Genomic DNA, 13,415 nt, shown 5'->3' with positions numbered 1-13,415 from the left:
GTGATATACCTCATTATGAATTCTTCCATGTCATCCCAGAGGGTATTTAGGTCTTTCTTGTTGTAGCCACCTTCTGCCATTTTAGTCACCCTCTGTCGATCCTTTTCCTTGTCAAAAAAAGTAATGATGGCCTCCTCATCAGACTTCCTCTCTCTATAAAATTTCTTGCCCTCAGTAGCAAGTCCATTAATAGTGGCAACAAGGGTTTCATCAACATGGAATTCCGCCCCATAAACAACCAACATGCCCTTTTCCCACCCTTTAAAAAAGCTTTCAGTAACCAGGGGAGAGTTACCATGAAGTATCTCTAGATAGGGAACCATCCCACCATTAGATATTTCCTCCTAGACCTCCTTATTATTCTGCCACTTATCATAGGTCGTGGGTTCATGCCTATTCTTGTCACCACCCATTGTGTTATGCATATAATCTAGATAATTTCAAACCAAGTGCAAAACCAGAGAAAATATAGATGAAAAATAGGGTGAGATGAAGTTTCTAGAGTTTCTCAATGTGGTAGTAATTTGAAATACCTTCCCAACGACACCCATCCCATCATAATCTCTCAGTATTAAAATCATTTGTAAGGCTGAAGATATCAACATCATTTCTTGGCAGGTCACACAGAGTTTTCAGGAAGGTTTCCCTTCCTCTCCACCATCTAACCGCCATGTTTTCAATAGCCAGGTTGGCAACATGATCCACCAGTTTATTTCCTTCCCGAAAAATGTGTGAAATCTTGAACTCCTCTAGACCGCCAATAATTTCAAGACAATCCTTAATTAGGTTCAAAATAGTCTAGGTTGGCTCCGTACTACCCTTGATGCATTTCACAATGTTGAGGGAGTCACTTTCCAACTAGACCCATCTAAAGCCTTCCTTTCCCGCCATGTGTAGCCCTATGTAGGCAGCTCTAGCCTCTGTATAATGGTTATTCTCGGAGCCCAAAGGGAGAACCACCTTAGAGACCAACAAACCCAAGTTATTCCTCACCACTCTCCCACAATCTACTGACCTAGGATTTCCCTTGGCCGCCCCATCAATATTGATTTTGATCCACCCCGAAGGAGGCAGATGCCATAAAACATTCACTCTACTATGTTTTATTTTATAGACTGGAACAAAGATATTCCACCAGATCTACCATCTTTTGATAGTGTTCATTCTTCCTAGTTAGAATCAAGTGGAGGGTCATTTTTCTTATCGGGGCAATAATTAAGAAAGTTAGTACTATTATAAATTGTTGACTATTCACAAAATTTGTAATAAATTGGAAAATCATAAATCATAGATGAAAATATTTATTTATACTTTTTATTTTAGTTTTTTATAGCTATATTGACTTTGATGTATTCATTGTTTATTGATGGTGATAAAACCATATATATTCATTAATATGTGCAAATGATGTATTGACCACAATGTAGTCATTTATTGGATATGGTGTAATTTTTTTATAAATATGAACAATTAGCACTTAACTGCACTAGTTGTTTATTGGTAGTGATAGGAAAAAATCATATAAATATTATTAGTTGGTGCATAGCCTATCATCCATTTTCTTATGACTAGTAGAGATTGAAAATAAAGGTTATAAATATAAATGCTTTACCCAATGACTATAATTCACTAGTTTCTTTACTATTGATGATATAAAAAAATTCATATAAATATAAATAGGTGGTGCATTGATTATAATATAGTAGTTGTTTATTATTAGTAATTTAAAAGTGTGATTGTAAATATAATTGGTTTCCACATTGACTATAATGCATTATTTTTTTCTTGTTGATGACATAAAAAGTTTGCTAGCATAATAAATAGTTATTGCATTCACAACAACATGCTACTCATTTATTGGTAGCAATACAAAACAATTCTTATAAATATAAAAATTTGGTGCACTAGCTACAATATTCTAGTTATCCATTGGTAGTGATACAAAATAATGATTATAAATATAAAATGTTGGTGCATTGAGTAGGATACACTGATTGTTTACTTGTAGTGATAGAAAAGAATGACTAAAAATATAAATGGCTAATGAATTGAATATAATATATTATATTTATATTAGTGATGTTGGAGAATAATACTTAGAAATGTAAATAGTTGCTAATTGTTTACTAGTAATACAATCTATAAATATAAATTCCTCATTCTTTGACTAGAATATAGTAATTTCTTACTATTGATGATAGAAAAAAATGTTGATAAATATAAATAGCTTATTCATTGAATAAAAAGTGCTATTTGTTTAGTAGTAGTGATAGAAAATAGCAATCATAAATATAAAGAGTTGATGCATTGATTATAATGTATAAGCTATTTATTTTTAGTGATATAAAAGAATGGATATTAATCTAAATAGATCATGTATTGACTACAATACATTTCTTTTCATTTGTGATGGCATAATAGAATGCTTATTAATACAAGTAGCTATTACATTGGTTACAATGCACTAATAGTTTAGTGGAACTAATTGAAAATATTCGTTATATACTGACTAAACAACATCTATCCAACACTTTAAATACAAATTTTACTATAATCAATAGTTCTTATAAATATAAACAATAGTTGTATTGAGTATAATACACTATTATTTTTTGGTAATGATAAATAATAGTGTTTGATATTATAAAAAAATTTATGCTATATTTTTGTATTTAAAAATATACTCTTATTCACATTGAAAATGTCATGAAAAGGTGTCAACCTTGTTTCCTATTGGTGATATTATAAAAACTAGAACTTTTGAGCTATAAAATATGAGAATTCAATTTCTATGCTAGAGAGTTGGTTTCTCACAAAAATAAATATTCCAAGTTATTTAGCTTGGCCAAGGGAGATGCCTATTGTATAGATCAGTTTGAGATCTATATTTGAGAAAGGATTCCCAATTGACCTTTTGGATCAAATGTTATGGCCTTTATAAGTTTGAATAAGGATATCAAAATATATTAGAAAGATAAAATAGATAGAAAGGGGAATCACTCTAGTTGATCGGTGTTTCAATGTATGTTATGATGCATCATAAGGCATGTTTGATTGAATATAATGTAACCTAATTTAAATGTTCAATTTGGTGAGTGGATTAAAATTAGGATTATGACATGTGAGAGGAATATGATATTTTTGTAATAACCCACACAAAATATTTGCTACCAAAAATTAAATCTAAGTTATTTTCAAGTTATCTTTTCAAATACTCCAATTTTTGTATATTGGTTGATACAAAAACTAGCAATTTCAACATCAATGTAAATGAGATCATATATAAATTTGAAATGTAAGTGAATAAAAAGAAATATTAGTATTGGTATTACCTCATGAAGGTATAAATAAGAAAATTTATATATTTAATAATAAATCCCAAGTTAATACCAAACTAAATACATATCATTGTCTAATAAATATATGAACATAATATTAAAAGACCTGAAATCTTCCAAATTATGTCTAAAATATCAAATTTGAAACAAAATGAAATAATATGTAAAATTTCACTACTATATAATAAAGTTTTTATTGAAAAAACAAATACCATAAATTATATAATTAATACTCTCACTTATCATAAATATGAATTTGCACCTTAATACCTTAAAAGCTATATTTTGACAATACAATACATAATTAACTTGAATACAGAAACAGAAGATTGTAAACTGGACCAGTCGTGGTATAGTTCTGCTTGATCTTCTTGGCGTAGTAAGCCTTCATAGTCTCTTATTACGGATGGAAGGAAACAGATTCTTCAAAATCTTATCAACCCACTTGAAGTATTTCTTCCTCCACCCCTCTCTTACTGAAAGCAATAACATCACACAGGAAAAACCTGCTGCATGTGACAATCCTAGTCCAATCGCATACCATGATATTTTCTTCCTAGAATCTTCCTTCCCATCTTGAATATCATTTGTAGAAGGACGGAGAGGAGAAAATTTTGGCCAGGAACATTTCGTTGGAAGTGGGCATCCCTCCAAATATTGATTTCCAGAATATGCTGTATTTTCAAAAGTGAGCATTTGTCCTCCTTGCGGGATGCTACCTGAGAGGTTGTTTTTAGACAAATTTAAGAATGCCAAAAAAGTCAGAGATTGGAATTGTGCAGGAATACTTCCATAAAATCTGTTTGTAGAAAGATCCAAAGACTCCAACTGAACCATTTCTCCGAAACTAGGTGGAATTATTCCACTGAGGTTGTTCCTTGATAGATTAAGAAACCTTAATCCCTTCAACTTTCCAAAATCAAAAGAATGTCTCCATTTAATTGATTATTGGAGAGATCTATGCCTGTGAGTGTGGAAAGAATATATGGGTAGTGCAGTTCCAAGCCTTTCACAATCATGTCCAATTCATCCCGAGACATAATTTCATATACCCATGCCTCGAGAACAGCAAGCTCGGAATATGACTTATGGCCCTTGTCTCCTAAAAATATATGATATGGCTTCAACAAAACAGATAACACATGGCCGTCTTCTCTTGCTACACTCATTGCATGTAGAGACGCAATCTTCTGTGGAATAAAACCTGATAGATTGTTAGAAGAAAGGTCTAAGATCTGGAGCTGCTTTAGATGGACAATTTTTGAAGGAATGGTGCCACTAAAAGAGTTACCCTTCATCGACAACACTTTAATCGCTGATAGATTTCCAACTGACCATGGAATATCCCCAGAAAAGTTGTTGTGCCCAATATCTAGTAGTTGTAAGGTCTTACAATTGGTGATTGAGGGAGGGCTCCACTCAACTTATTATTTCTTACAATTAATGAGGAGCAACATAGCCCATGGGGTATGCTTCCCTCCAAGCTATTATCTCGTAAATTTAACACTTGAATAAACTTATAATTGGCAAAGCATGCTGGAATGTTTCCATTCAACTTGTTGTTTGACATATCTAATTTTACAAGGAGAGTTAAATTGCACAAGCTCTGAGGAATAGAGCCGATCAGAGCATTGTCATTAAGCATCAAGAGTTCCAGATGTGGAGGCAGCTGACATGGAGCGATTCCAGTCAGTGCATTCCTAGACACATCCAATACTGTTATCCAACAAACTGATCTATCAGGGATAATAAGGCTGCCATGGAAATGATTTCCTGAGAGATTTAAGTGCATCAACTCAGCGTTGTTCTGGAATAGCCAGGATGGGATTTCTCCAACAATATTGTCGTCAACTAACATCAATCCTTGTAATGAATATTGAGTGAAGAGCCAATCGGGAATCCGACCACCGATACTACATGACCTTATAGCTATGCCACCTAACTGGAACCGCGGAATCCATGTTGTGCTAATATCCAGTACACAATATGATAAAGATAGAAATTTTAATCTCGCAAGATTATGGAATAATGTATCTGAAGCGCTAATTGAGGAGAGCCAGAGAATCTTTAAAGAGGATGGCAACGCCAATACTGATGATGTAATGTGCTCATGTAATGAAAAATTAAGAGCATACAACTGCTCAAGGGAGGAAAGACCAGCAAGCTGAAGGCTCCTGTCGAATTGGTTGAAGTTAATATCTAGTAACTTAAGAAAGGAAAGATTTGGTAGACATGGGGGCAATATTCCACTGAGTTGGTTATAGCTGACATCTAAGGAGCTAAGATTGGTAAGCTGACAAATCACGGGGGGAAATATTCCACTCAAGCTATTGTTTTTCAAATGCAGATAATGAAGATGAGAGAGATTTCCTAAACAGGAAGGAATAGTACCAGTTAGACCAATGCTATTTAGGATGAGGTATTTGAGAAAAGGAAGGTTGCACAAACTACCAGATATGACTCCACTCTGCACGCCCTGCACTGCATGGTTGGTGTAAGCACTCAAATTCACCCACTCCACATGGTATGAGAAATTATTGCATGATATGCCATCCCACTTGGAGCAACAATCACTTCCATAAACCCAAGAGCTGAAAATGCCGTCAGAGACATTCAACGCGTCTTTGAAGGAAAGAAGTGCTCGGGATTCCTGGGTAGGACAATAGAATCGACCAACACATGGGTTTGTGAAAAGGATAATAACAAGTGCAGTAGTTAAGGCAAGGTTAATCTGAGTAACAGCCATTGCTTGAATGAAGATACAGAGGACAAGGAACCGGAGTTTTAAAGGCATATTGATAGCACAATCTCCCCCTGAGTTGAGCGAAACAATAACTAACCACGAAAAGGAAGTTAACATAGATGAGACTTACATGGTTAGAATTTGATTCTTTCACTCAAATTTAAACATATAAGTTTTATAGTCAATGCACTCACTGTTATGGGCAGTGATAGAAAGGAAAGGTTATAAATATAAACAGTTGGGTGCATTGATTAGAAATATACCGTTATTGGTGAGATTATCAATTGATAACAGACCGTGGAGACTTTCTAATCTTGAAAAGCAAGAAATTAAATATAAATAGTTATCACTATTATAAACAGTTGACTACTGAAAAATCATAAAATATAAAAACGAAATGGCATAAAACGTTTATTTACATGTCTTATTTTTAATATATATATTGACTACAATGTAATGGTTGTTAATTAAACTAGTCTATATATCTTAAATTTTAATTTAATCTATATAAAGTATGCCGAGAATATCCTTTTCGAGGTGTCCATTTTATTTGACTTTTGGGTCTAAAATTGATTGATTAAAAATAGACGCCTTGAGAAGGATATCTCTTAGCGTACTTTATATAGATTAAATTCAAATTTAAGGTATATATGCTAGTGGCACTGGTGTCGTGCAACATGGAAAACATAAAATAAATCAATATATAATTATATAGTATCTTTTTATTAAAATAAATTATTTAATAATATTATTATGTAGAGAAATATGAAATTTAATGTATCTATTTAGACTATTTTCAATAATATATATGTGTTATGAGATCAAAGCAAGTACTAAAATATAAGATATATTAATCTTTATTTAATGGCAAGTACTATGGTTATGGTTAGTGTTAGGGTTAATGTTAGTGTTATGGTTGGGGCTAATGTGTCAATCATGGTTATGGTTAGCATCAATGTTGGGGTTTTCGTTTTGGTTTTAGTTTAGGATTATGGTTAGCATTAGGGTTATGATTATGGTTTAATATTAGGATTAAACTTATGGTTAGGGTTAGGGTTTAGTGTCAGGGTTACAATTATGTTTAGGGTTTACATCAAAGGTAGGGTTAGGGTAAGCATAGTTACAGTTAGGGTTAGAATTAGAATGATAACTAGGGTTTGGTTAGTATTAAGATTTGGTTTATGTTTTGGTTATGGTAAGTGTTTTTATTAATGTAAGGGTTCTTATTAGGGTTATGATTAAAGATTATAATTATAATTAGGGTTAGGGTTAGGGTTATAATAATAACTAGCATATATGTCTTAAATTTTAATTTAATCTATATAACATACGCTGCAAGATATCCTTCTGAAGGCGCCTATTTCAATTTAGGGTTCAAAATTGATTAAAAATAGGCACCTTGAGAAGGATATCTCTCAGTGTATGTTATATAGATTAAACTAAAATTTAAGACATATATGCTAGTGGCAGTCGTGCGGTGCAACATAGAAAACATAAAATAAATCAATATATAATTATATAGTATCTTTTTATTAAAATAAATTATATTATAATATTATTATATTAATACGTAGAGATATATAAAATTTATATTTCTATTTAGATTATTTTTTATAGCATATATGTGTTGCAAGATCAAAGCAAATACTGAAATCCGAGATATATTAAACTTTATTTAATCACGAGTATTATGGTTATGGTCAATGTTGGGGTTAAGGTTAGTGTTATGGTCAGCATTAAAGTTTACATCATGGTTCGGGTTAGATTTATGATTATGGTTTGGTTTTACCGTTAGGATTATGATAATGTTTAGGGGTTATATCATGGTTAGGGTTAGCATCAACGTTAGGGTTAGCATCAACGTTAGGGTTTTCTTTTGGTTTAGGATTATGGTTAATGTTAGAGTTTAGGATTATGATTAGAATTATGGTTCTAAGGTTAGGGTTAGGGTTCTGGTTACAATTATGTTTAGGGTTTACATCAAACTTAGGGTTAGGGTAAGCATAATTTCAATTAGAGTTAGGGTTAGAATTATAATTGGGGGTATGGTTAGGATTAGGATTTGGTTTATGGTTATGTTTTGGATCATGGTTAAAGTTAACATTGTGATCAAGGTTAAGATTTAAATCATTCTTAGAGTTATGATTAGGGTTAGGGTTTAGGCTTAGGATTATGATAATGGGTAGGTTATATATCATAGTTAGGGTTAGCATCAATGTTAGGGTTTTGTTTTGTTTAAGGATTAGGGTTAGGCTTTGGGTTTATGGTTACAGTTAGGATTATGGTTAGGGTTAAGGTTTTGTTTTAAGGTTAAGTTTATGGTTAGAGTTTAGTGTTAGGATTACAATTATGTTTAGGGTTTACATCAAAGTTAGGGTTAGAATTAGGTTCATGGTTCAATTACATTAAGGTTAGGGTTAAATTAGTATTAAAGTTCAATAAGGATTAGGGTTTGGGCTAGATTAAGGTTAGGAATAGATTAGGATCAAAGTTCAATTTGGGTTAGGTTTATGTTTAGGGCAAGATTATTGTTTGGGTTAGGGTTTAGGATCATGATTAGGTTAGGGTTAGGTTTAGGATTATGATAAGGGTTATGGTTAAGTTTATTATTTATATCATGAATTGTGTTAAGGTTAGATTTAGGATTATGGCTAAGATTAGGGTTAGGGTTATTATTAGGATTATGTCTAGGGTTAGGGTTAAGGTTAGGATTAGGGTTATGATTCAGGTTAGGATCATAATTAACACCATGGTTAGAGTTAGGTTTAGGCTTAGGGTCAGGGTTCAAGGATTATGGTTAGGGTTTACGATTAAGGATAGGGTTAGGGTTATGGTTTGGGTTAGGGTTTAGGGTTAGGATTAGGATTATGAATAGGATTTACTCTTAGGATGAGGGATAGGTTTTGAGATATGGTAATAGTTAGGGTTATGGTTAGAGTTAGGGTAAGGGTAAGGGTTAGGGTTAGGGTTAATGTAAGGGATAGGTTTAGGGTTAGGATTAGGATTTAGATCGTGGCTAAGAGTTAGTGTTAGGATTCATATTAGGGTTTACATCATTGCTAGGGTTAAGGGTTGGTGTTAGGGTTAAGGTTAATTTTAGGGTTAGAAATCATGGTTAGAGTTAGGAATATGGTTAGGGTTAGGGCTTCTATAATACTTAGGGATATTGTTAGTCTCAAGTTAATGTCATTGTTAGGGTCAAGTTAATAGTTAGTGTTAGGGTTAGGTTTAGGGTTTGGATTATTGTTAGGTTTGGAGTTAAGATTATGGTAAGCATTAACATCATGGTTAGGTTAAGTTAACAATTATAGTTAGGGTTAGATTTAGTGTTTGGATTATGATAAATTTTAGGGTTAAGATTAAGGTTTCAGATTAGATTTAGGCTTATGTTTAGGGTGAAATTTTAGATTTAGAGCTAAAGTTTATTATTAGGGTTAGGGTTTAGGATTATGGCTAGGCTAGCATTAGGATTGGGATTAAGGTTAGGATTATGATTAGGATTTAGCGTTATGATCAAGATTATGGTTAGTTTTAGGGTTAGGGTTTGGATTATGGTTAGTCTTCGGGTTAGGGTTGTGGTTAATGACTGTAGCTAGGGTTAAGGTTTACACCATGGGTAGGGTTAGGATTTACATCATGGTTAGGTTATAGTTAGGATCATGGTTAGGGTTAGGGCTTAAGGTTAAGGTCAATGTTTGCATCAAGGTTATGGTTAAATTTTAAGGTTAGGGTTATGGTTATGATTGTGGTTACTATTATGGCTAGGGTTAGGGTCAAGGTTAAGGTTTAGTATTAGGATGGAGGTTAAGATTATTGTTACAATTATGATTAGTATTATGGCTATCATTAAGCTTATAGTTAAGAGTTAGTGTTAGGATTAATGTTAGGGTTTACATCATGGTTACGGTTAAGGGTTGGTGTTAGGATTATGATTAATGTAAGGGATAGGGTTAGGGTTACAATAAGGATTAGGAGTTACATCATATTTAAGGTTTAGTGTTAGGATTAATGTTAATTTTTACATCATGGTTAGGGTTAGGGTCAATGATAGCAATACGACTAGGGTTAGGTTTAGGAATATGGCTAAAGTTATGGGTTAGGGATAGAGTTCATGGTCTGAGTTAGGAATATGGTTAGGATTGGGGTTTATATAGTGGCTAGGGATATTGTTACGAATAGGGTATGGTTAGGTTTTAGTTTTAGGTTTATGGTTATGGTAAGTGTTTAGGGTTTGGATTAAAATTATGGTTAGGGTAAGGCTTTACATCATGGTTAAGGTTATAGTTAGGGTTAACAATATTGTTAGGTTCAAGTTAATTATTAGTGTTAGGGTGAGGTTTAGGGTTAAGATTATGGTAAGGGTCAACATCATGATTAGGTTTAAGTTAGAAATTAGGGTTAGGGTTAGGTTTAGTGTTTGGGATTATGGTCAATTTTAGGGTTAGGATTACGGTATGGATTAGGGCTTAGGATTAGGTTTCAGATTATATAATTAGGGTAAGGGTTAGGATTATTGGTAGAGTTAGGATTGCTACTTTAGTGTTAAGGTCAATATTATGATTAGGGTTAGGGTTTATGTCATATTTAAGGATAATTTTAGGTTTTTGTGTAGGGTTTGTTAGTTTATTGAAAATGAAAAATGCTTGTCAAATACCTCTTTAAAATGAAAAATACTTGTATTATGAGCATACATTCTATGTTTAAAGTCATTTTCAAGTTAAATAATAATTGTTTTGTTATTAAAAACTATTTATATTATTAATTTTAAAAGGTATTATAATTATATAAGATATAAATCAAAAAATCATATTGATGTGATAAATTACAAACAACTTTTAATAATAAATATTTTTATATATTTATTTTTTCTTTTGAAATATTTGTGTGTACATAACTTTGATTTTTTGAATTTAGAAACATTATATTTTTATGATTAAAATGTAGAAACATAAAAATTCTTTTTGATCTTTCTAAATTGAAAATAAAAAATTATATATTAGTTTTGAAATAATTGTGTAACATGTAATCTAATTTTTTGAATTTAGAAATATTATATATGTTTATGTTTTAGATTGCAAACTAAATAATTCTTTATGACATTAAAAACTATATATCATTTTGGAATAATTATGTGGCATGTAATCTTGATTTTTGGAATTTAGAAACATTATATATGTTTAAGATTTAAAACATAAAAAAATTTTGATATACAAAATTATATATCATTTTTGAAATAATTGTGTAGCATGTAATCTTGAAATTTTGAATTTAGAAACATTATATATGTTTATGTTTAAGATTTAGAAACATGGAATTTTTTTATCTTTTTAAATGGAATTAAGAATCTTTTCTTCATTTTTTAATCAAAATGTTGCTTTTATTTTTCGTATTAATATTAATTAATATAAATTTAATTTTCCAAGAATAAAAAAAAATATGAAGACAACAATATCTCTAAAAAAGAAAAAGTCATGTGTTTTATCACTCTATGCTAATTTTTCTTTTAAATATTAAACTTTCAAACTACCCAAGTGAGCATTTTTACACAGTAGTTAAAAATAAGAAAATGAATCTACTTAACAAATTGAAAAGATGGCTTGATATTTCATACACTTATTGCTCAAATGTAATATTGAAAAAATAATCTAAATAAAGACCATGAATTTGTTGACAGAATCCCTAATAAAGTGCTCCTAAAAATGCATCAGTTGAATTACATATCTGAACAACCACAAAGTGTAAACAAATGAATAATCAATAATTGCATAGCACCAAGAACTTACCTATTCTTCCACATTTTTTTTCTTTGTTGCAGCATATGTTTGAACCTAACAATTGTCCATACAGTAGTAAGAAATTTGATGCTATTCTTAAATATTAAGCGGCACCATCTTCTTAAAAAAGCAACCCATCTGAAAAGAAATTTCAATCGCTCATTCTGCACAAGTTCAAAGAGAAAGCACATATATATAGTTGCAAAAGCCGTAACATTTTAGAAATCAATCTATTGAAGAAGATAGATATTCAATCGATTTAAACATAATGAAGGTGCACAATATGGTTGTTATTTAAAATCAATAGCAGTCTCTGATCGCTTCAGCGTCATGGCGTAATTTGGAATTTGATTAAGCTGATTTTTTTTTTATCGACTTACATCCAAAAGCATTTGGTAAATTATAACATGGACTTAAGCATTTCATGCTAAATATGAAGAGTGCGTTATTGGTGAAAGAATCATATTTTGGTGAGCATGTAAACTTAAATGTTTTATCTTGGAAAGCATGCAATTAAATGGCAAAATGCTTGGTGGGATCATAAACTTGAATAAGAGTGCAGAAAGTAGACAATGAAATATAACCATGAATGAATCTTTTGCAATAAAAAACTTACCAATGATCTCCAAATCTAAGAATTCCTCTATAAATGTAAGGTTCCTCAGTTTCTTGTTTTATTGGTGTGATCTACATTCAAGTTGGGAGAAAAGAAAACAACCATGGGAGGGCAGGGAGGTCTGAACATTCTCCCACAGAAGTGATAGAATGTATACAATTTCGACAACAGAGAGCACATTCGCAAAGATGAAGAAGCTGTTGCTCAGGAAGAAGAGCTCAAGTGAGAGCAATCTGCAAGAAGAGATGTCGAATTCCACTTAGTAAAACTCTATCAAGCCAATCAAGCAAAGTGTGGCTTCCAAACACCTCAATCCGTGCCTTCGGTTTCTCCCCCCAAACCCTCACACAGGATTCGACACAAAAAGAACTACCAAGCACATTAATTTCTTGCAGGTTGAAATGGATTTCAAATGGAAGCAAGAAGAGTGATGATCGGTAGGAGAAGAAGAAGGATGATACTCGGCCTCCAAATAAGCAGAAGAAGATGAAAGAGGTTGGAGAGAATGAAAAATACAGGCTATGTTATGGCGTTGCCGGCAAAGATGCCAAGACATCGTGGTATCTCTCTAAGAGTTTTGTGGCTAATAGTTTCATTTTATTACAATTCAAGAAAAATGCTTTCCAGAAGAAGACAACTCACTGAAACCATTCGTATGCATTTATATCTCTCAGGGATGTGAACTGACATTAACATGAACTTGCTCTAGATTTTCTAGCGGCGAAGCAGTCCCTGAAATGTGCTGCACTTCAACCTAACAACAAACAAAGACAATACATCAGAAAATTCAGCTGTGACGAGATGAAAATGAATGTTAACAAATTAGAAACACAATTCCCAAATTGAAAAATTGAAAAATTGAAAAATTGAAACCTCAGTCTCAGTGTTAATAACCCTGGCAAATGGCGCAGAACTTAACATTGTACAAAAGCGTGTCTTAAGAT

General features: G+C 32.0%; 1 protein-coding gene and 1 pseudogene across 1 annotated transcript; one reads left to right on the top strand and one right to left on the bottom strand.

Annotated features, from left to right (window-relative positions):
* Positions 1-4,579: 4,579 nt before the first annotated feature.
* Positions 4,580-6,084, bottom strand: LOC131077652 (receptor-like protein 48). The gene has a single exon (XM_058015193.2). It carries the CDS (start codon positions 6,082-6,084, stop codon positions 4,711-4,713), a length of 1,374 nt encoding a protein of 457 aa, XP_057871176.1. The 3' UTR covers positions 4,580-4,710.
* A 6,490-nt stretch (positions 6,085-12,574) lies between these two features.
* On the top strand, positions 12,575-13,116 carry LOC131860034 (uncharacterized; annotated as a pseudogene).
* The last annotated feature ends 299 nt before the right edge of the window (positions 13,117-13,415 follow it).

This window comes from Cryptomeria japonica, chromosome 11, assembly GCF_030272615.1.
Source record: "Cryptomeria japonica chromosome 11, Sugi_1.0, whole genome shotgun sequence".
In the NCBI taxonomy this organism is placed as follows: Eukaryota; Viridiplantae; Streptophyta; class Pinopsida; order Cupressales; family Cupressaceae; genus Cryptomeria; species Cryptomeria japonica.
The sequence above is the reverse complement of the archived record's forward strand: the minus strand, read 5'-3'. Positions and strand labels throughout refer to the sequence as shown.